Source organism: Ceratosolen solmsi, unplaced genomic scaffold (genome assembly GCF_000503995.2).
Source record: "Ceratosolen solmsi marchali unplaced genomic scaffold, CerSol_1.0 scaffold10, whole genome shotgun sequence".
In the NCBI taxonomy this organism is placed as follows: domain Eukaryota; kingdom Metazoa; phylum Arthropoda; class Insecta; order Hymenoptera; family Agaonidae; genus Ceratosolen; species Ceratosolen solmsi.
Genome location: NW_011948412.1, coordinates 6,736,060 through 6,743,559, shown reverse-complemented (window position 1 = coordinate 6,743,559; position 7,500 = coordinate 6,736,060). Strand labels below are relative to the sequence as shown.

At 46.0% G+C, this 7,500-nt stretch overlaps 1 protein-coding gene across 5 annotated transcripts in view; it reads right to left on the bottom strand.

Moving 5' to 3' along the window:
- Positions 1-7,500, bottom strand: part of Psq (pipsqueak) — a 128,444-nt gene that overhangs the window by 118,980 nt on the left and 1,964 nt on the right. For 4 of the 5 annotated variants that reach the window (XM_011507672.1, XM_011507704.1, XM_011507696.1 and 1 more), the window contains exon 1: positions 6,956-7,105. The exons of the other annotated variant lie outside the window; for it this stretch is intronic. In XM_011507672.1, coding sequence (XP_011505974.1) covers positions 6,956-6,963 — 8 coding nt within the window. In that variant the 5' untranslated portion in view covers positions 6,964-7,105. Of the gene's footprint in view, positions 1-6,955; positions 7,106-7,500 lie in introns of those variants that run through there. 5 annotated transcript variants of the gene reach the window in all.

Here is a 7,500-nt window from a genome sequence, read left to right as displayed (position 1 = left end):
CTCACTAGCGATACTCGAATAAATAAATACGGGCACGGGACACGCAACGAGCCCATAATTCATTTCGACACTCGACTTTTCTAACGCTAACGCTAACTTACACAAGGAAATATACTTTATCTGAAATTGATTTTTACTAAATATTATATTCACTCTTCGTGCATTCCCGATGCGCAGTCAAATTTCACTTTACCAAGCGATTAAAATGAAACTCTGCTCTAAAACATCTTGAACCAAGTTTGTTGAAGAGTCTTAGAAAGTCTTTGAGTCGAGGCATAAGAAGGATACGCGAATGTATGCGCGTGCATCGACGCTACCTATCACCCCTCTCCCTCTCTCTCTCTCTCTCTCTCTCTCTCTCTCTGTCTCTCCCCGATTCCGCGTCGAGTGGCAGGAGTCACGGAAAGGTGCAAAATCACCCCTCGATCGGTTAAAACTGAGTCAATCGGCTGGCCGTTAGCCCCGAAACGAACAATCATTCGATTCGATTGGATTATTAATCAAAACGAACTGGTGACAAGTATCCTTGACTTCATCACGACACCGGAGCATTAAAGATAGGGTGAGGGGGAGGGCGAGCTACGAGGGACATGACGAGACGTTGAAAGAGAAAAAAAAAAAAAAAGGGGGGGGGGGGGGGGGAGTGTGTTGCGCTTACGGTTAACATACAACCGGTTTCTCTTACTTCTGGAGATTATTGAGGCGGGCGCGCGCGCGAACAATTAAAGCCGCGACGCGTGCAAATGTGGGGAGGAAAATAAAGGAAGAGTGCAGGACTTCCCGTGGATGGGACGAAAGATGGGGCGGGCTGAAGGGATCTCGCTGGACGATGATCGTGATGCACGAGAATAGCTGCCGAGCAGTTTCGAAAGGCCGATGTACTTTGCGGGTGGGGAGGCGGTGAGCGGCCACTGCGCATTTCTTCTTCGTCGCGCCGGAGAAGCCGGTTTCCGGTCGTGGCCCACTTTCCGGTTCCGCTATTCGCACCGACTCCGCGGTCGTATACCGTTGTCCGCTTTTCGTCGGCTATCCCCTCCTCCTCCAACCCCAACCTCTCTCTCTCTCTCTCTCTCTCTCTCTCTCTCTCTCTCTCCCTCCCTCTCTAAATATCTATCTATCTCTTATTAAACGCTCGCGCGCGAGCACCTCAATTACGAGGATATATCGCGGGACCTTATTTTCCTTTTTAATCGAGATGAGGCACGAGCGCTCGTGCTTTTATCGACGAGCGCAACATTAGAGTGGGGAGGTTTTCGTGGCGCGATGTGTTCCTTCGGACGATGGGCCTTTTAATGCGATCGATCCAAAGATTTTTCGATGCGCCGACGACCATCGAGGAAATAATGGAATATCGCAAAATTAACGAGAGCAGTGCCGAGTGAGATAGTAAACGCGTTGATGAAATTGCAGAATTATTAAAGCCTTGCCTACACTGTTACTTCGATTAACAAAAATGCCTTATGAAATGGCCGAGTGTGGCGAGCTCCCTACTATTTATTATAAAGCAAGCAAATTTTCTTAAAACTAGCTCTATTTGCCCGAGCGATCGGTATTACGCTTATACTTTTATTTCACTCTATTAAAATATCCACGGCTAGATAATTAGACATTCCATTATAATAATGCGTTAATACCGCGTTTCTCTAGTAGTGTGCGAACCGAGAAATTTATGATGGCTGTGCAGGCATTTAATGTACACGGAAAATTGTGCAAAAACGAATAAGAGGAGAAACGTATAGGAAAGTGGAAAACCGATGATTCTATGTGAGAATAATTTACATTAATAAATTATCGCCGCGTGTAAGTTTTTCTTTGCTCGTGCGCAGCACTTACGTTGCAACTCTACTGGGCGCATTAGGAAAGAGCGTTTAACGACACGTGCGCGAGGCTCCGATAAATAATGAAAATAGGAAAATTTGCCGGGTTAAATATGCGATGCGGGAGAAGTGCACATATTTATCTATATTGACAAAATAAAAAACAAAAAAATTGATGATGACGAGTAAGTAACGAACGTGCGGAATAACTGCTTTTGTCAACGAGCATTCGTTGTTCAATTGTCAAAAACGCGTCCTTTAATTATTCAACGTCAAAGCCCGCACTCCTGCACGAGGATAAATCATTCGGCCGCTGAAATTTCATAACCGATTGATTACGTTTATTTGCCGATTCGATAGAAAAATGCACTAGAAGTGTCCTACTACTGTGTATTTACGCTAACTGCGCATAAACGCTTCGGCAACAGAAATATGACGGATAGCATCTGCGAATCTCACAAGCGGTGAACAATAAATTTTTTCCGCTTATTAACTTATTCATTGAGAAATTCGTTCGTTACTTAGGCGTTTGACAACGAATTAATCGTAACGACGTAGCAAGCATTTATTAAATTAAACGTATAAATATCCATGGTTCCTTGGACACGAGCGTGCCTGCGCGCCCCACCATACATTGACCTACTGAAATATTTCACCGATTACCATCGTCATGCACATCCAAATGCGCTTAAACTAGCTAATTCAATCGATCTTTCTAGTCATTTCTATTTTCGTGTGCATTTCCGAGCACGTAAGTGAGAGGTAATTATTGGCCACGTCACTATGCGAGACAGCGACGAATTTTAAGATAAATTCGTAAAATTACAATGCCTGAAATGATAATACGCCGCTCAAGTGCGGCCGACAATTTCTTTATAAATTGGCTATATTTAATCGGTTAGGCGCGCTAAGTAGATAAGAGTAGAGACTCTAATTACATTAGAGCTAAAACAAAACATCGGCGAAATCTTATGTGTTTGTTCCGATAGAGGCTAGCCAGTCCACGTACCATAATCATTTTCACGAACTTTCGTCCGTCCCGCCGAACAATGCAAATTGGCGATACATCGTCTCTTGTCCCTTGAAATTTGAAATTACCGTCCCGAATAAGTCGCTCGTCCCTCGATACGTAACTATCAATAATCCGATGCATCTTGATCAGCTAGGCCGCCGAATCAATGCAATAGTAAAATAAATAAGCGCCTCGATCGTTAAACGAGCTTGGTTGTAACTTTGTTGGCTTGAATGGCAAAAATAATTAAATAACCATTAGCGAGAGAGCATGAGACTTATTATGGCCGTCTTGCTCAGGCTGGCAAATGTTGTAGTAACAAATTTGAGCCTCGATGACGGTTAGTAATAAAGTACGACTAGCGAACATCATGCCCCGGTAGACGTCAATTTTTATAACGCAAATTTTAAACGAATGTTCCGGCCGGCTGCAGTTTAGTAAATTCTCTTTATGCTTGCCACGAGCCCTCATTACGCATCAGCATTATGCATTTATATCGTATTAATGGCAGTCGTGTTATCAAAGTATCGAAAGTCGAAAGCAAAACAGAGGGGACGAGGGACCCTTTCGAAAAGCATATTGATCGCTACGCTCGGCTCGATTAAAAAAAAAGAAAAAAGAAACGAGTTCAGCCGCCACCCCATCCTACCACCCTTTTTTTGCCTTTACCACCTTCACCACCACCACCTCCATCCATCGCCTCCTCCACGTTCTCCTCCATCTCCTCGTCATCCTTCCTTCTCCTCCTGCTCCTTTGATTCGTTGGAAACTTCATTCATAGCGCGAACCCTTCCGCAGACAAGAGCAGCGAGAGAAGAAGAGGAGAACGCGTGCCGAGGATTCACACCCCGGGTGAAAGGAGGCGAAAAAACGATCGGTCATCGCTGATTATTGCGCGCGTTGCTGACACGCTTGTGCGCGGCCGCCCGAGCGATCCCCTTTCGGATCCACTCCTTCCACCCACCCACCCACCCACCCCCCGTCGGCCCTACAAAATCCCCCCTCCCCTCCCCACCCGCCGCTCATTTTTTTTTTTCCAACTCTTTTCCACGATAGAAAAGACATACAGAGGCCGACATACGGGCGACAAATGTGGGGAGAGGGTGCGAGGCAAGGGGGAATATGAGAGTTTGCCGCGCGACCTGTCGTCATAGCACGGATCGTATTGTCGCGATTGTCGCTCGATACAATTTTTCAATCTGCTTATCGTCTCAATGGACCCAGTGCATTGTTATTGTTACTATTGTCCTTGTATATAGTCGTCCTCGTCGTCGCCTTCGATGGTTGCTATTTTTCTAAACGAATGCGAGCCTCCACCGACGTTTTTATTACATTTTGTGTGCGCGCGTGTGCGTGTGCGTGTGTAAGAAAAGTGCAATAATAATCTCCCGTCCGAGTCGACATAAATTTGAATAATACGGTATACGGTATGCAGTATCCGAGATGGGGTAGGGTGAGGTGGACGGCGCGGTGCGGCGGAAGTGGTTGGTCTCTCTCTCTCTCGGATTTATGATTTTAATTTTTCAGTTGAAAGAGAATTATGCTGAAATTGAAGAGATACTTTATATTCATCAAAAATATAACTGCTTTTATCCCATAAAATTTGATAAATATCTATACACTGAGTTTTTAACACTTTATTACAAATAGTGTGCGTGCGTGTGCGTGCGTGCGTGCGTGCGTGTGTGTGTGTGTGGGGGGGGGGGCGTTACGGGTACATAGAGAGAGAAAGACTCGTAAGGCAATCATTATTGTGAACGCGAAGAAACTTTTACGATACGAACGACCTACGGATCTTCGCTTACGTTTTACGCGCATTGAGCAAACATATCGAGAAAGTCTCGCATTAAGCGATCGATTTAAGGAAAGAAGAAGACAGGAGCGAAGATGAGAAAAAACAACTTTAATGACTTAAAGGACTTAAACAGCGACAACGATAACGGCGACAACGACGACGACAACGACGACAATCACGACAACGACAACAACAACGACAACGATAACAAAGAGATAAAACAAGATAAAAAATAATGGTTTTACAGCTAGACGATTTAGCGTCTAATAATATACGTATGAAGGCACTGCTGCATAAGAATCTAGTATATCGATAAATCTAATGGCAAGGTAATAAGAAAGAGAGTGAGAGAGTGAGAGAGTGAGAGAGAGAGAGAGAGAGTGAGTGAGCGAGCGAGCGAGTGAGTGAAAAAAAGATGGAGCAAAAGGAAGAGAATGGCAAGGCGAAGAAAAGAAGAAGGAATGCACAATGCAAAGGTGGAAAGGAAAGATAGAGCGGCCGAGAGAAGAAGGCGTCAGTCTGCTGTATATAGTCGACGTGTTTTCTCACTCGAGCAGCGCCGTTGTTTCTCCTCGTCTCTACTTAGTTTCCGCGTTTCAATTGTTCTTACGCAGCGTGTCTGTGCCGTTAGCCACTCGAATTCTGTTTAAACTGATTGTTGATTTAATAATTGCGCACTCGAGATTATTAAGTATTATGGCTTTATATGATATTGGCGATGTTGCTTGTGGCGAGGCCGAACCCCGGATTAATAATTCACATTCGCAGTCGAGATGTACGTTATTCAACGATGAAGTCATCGTCGATGAGAAATGTCCGCCTCGAATCGAAATGTCGATGGTCCAGGCAGTGAAAATCGAGCACATTCGCAGTCGAGATGTACGTTATTCAACGATGAAGTCATCGTCGATGAGAAATGTCCGCCTCGAATCGAAATGTCGATGGTCCAGGCAGTGAAAATCGAGCGTCTTTCGATTATCTTTGTCCCCCCCCCCCCCCCCTCTTTGCTTTATCCATCGTCCACGGGGCCTTCGTAATAGCTCCAATTCACCAAACACGTGGTTCCAACGCCCGCACCTTCTACTCCCCTTTAATCCCTACTTCATTAGATTTATCGGGAAAAAACGATAAGCCTACCATCGGGCGACAACTTATAATCTATCATGCGAGTACGCACAAAATGGAATGCTATTTATTTTCAAAGACAAGATAATGCAAGAAACATACGATTAAGACTCGTTTCGCGAAGCTCGGCTTGTATTCCCATTGTTACAAGCTCATCGACATCTCCGCTACATTTTTTTTTTATCGTCAAGCCCTTACACATTCGAGGAGTCTCTGGCGATAATCGTATGATTTACGTTTACAGTATAAGAGCAAAAGCCAAATCCGGAATATTACTTAAAACTAGAAAATTAATGAATTTTCTTTTACGCTCATATACCTCGGCCATTGATAAGCCATCGTTTCGCCATCCATTATTGCCCTCTTCCTTATCACCATCATAGTTATTAGTAATGTCACTGCTACTACTTTTTCGTATGAACTTGAGCCCCCCTTCAATGAATTTTACGCGTGCGCACGTCCGTATGGGGAGGGGGTGGATGGAGAGGTGGATGGATGGATGGGGGAGGGGGAGGGGGGAGGGGGGGTGATGTTTGGATTACAGGCCTCATCCGACATTGGCAATCGCCGATACGTATACAAGTTTAACCGTTGCCATTTAATGTCGCAATTTCTCAAATAACATACATTTTCCAATCACGGATCTAGTAGATTCAATAATTCCATTCAACTAGTCGATTTGCCTCCTCCAATTGAATTAATTGACTTATCATTATCGACTGATCGAGCTTATAAGCTTCAAGCGCAATTCTTACGCTTTATATACAACTCTTTGGCAAATTGATTTTTCATTCACCCCTCAACACGAGTGTCCCAATACTAATGTGCTCGTTCTGTCGCAAACTGTTAGAATGCAAAATGCCTCGGCCGAGGCTCAATTACTTGGCCAAATGTGCAAAAATAAGACCGATTGTTCGCACATACCTTACCGTACAACCGACCGTGGTCGCACCGCTTCGTGCTCAAAGGGGGAGTCTACAGGGCTCGCTGTAGCGGTATTCCGTAAGATGTGACGCAAGTGCAAAATCAAGTCCCAGTCACTCGAAAGCCACTCACGCACACACGCACGCACTCACGCGTCTACAAGGAGAATAGAGTATACGGTGGCGGCCTCGTGTGGGGTGGGTGGGGTGGAGGGAGCCACCACCACAGCTGCCGATGCCGCTAGAGAATTAGGAAAAAAAAGCTCGTGGCTGATGATCGTACCTCACCATGGTGTGCGCGGTCTCGCGACTCGGCGCAGCCTCGTCGTCCTCGAGGAGTCCCGTTTTCCCTGCTTTTGCTCGCACGCTAAGCTGGCGAATAATGGCTGGCAGACCCGGGGGCGCTCCTCAGTGGCGCGCCGGTGCCCGTTGCTGTTCCCGATCGGCATGGAAAGAGCCGCGCGGATGGGGGAAGGACAACGAGCGAGCACACGCTATCTGAGGAAAGCGAGGAAACGTTGAGAGAAGCTAGGGCCTGACTGCTGTTACTGCTCGTCCCATCCCTCTATCGCCACTGTTCCCCCGAGAATCGCGATCCTCCTCCTCCTCCTCCATCCCGGTCGAGGAGCATCTTTTAAATGGCCCGGCGTCACTAGTGGATAACCTTTCGCAAGGCCACCGATTCGCTGGGGTCACGTGACACTCTTATTTACTTTACCCTTTAAAGCGCATCGACGCGTCGCCCCTTCAAATGGACCGCTCGCACTCACTCGGTCCCAACTTTTCTCTCTCTCTCTCTCTCTCTCTCTCTATCTCTCTCTCTCTCTC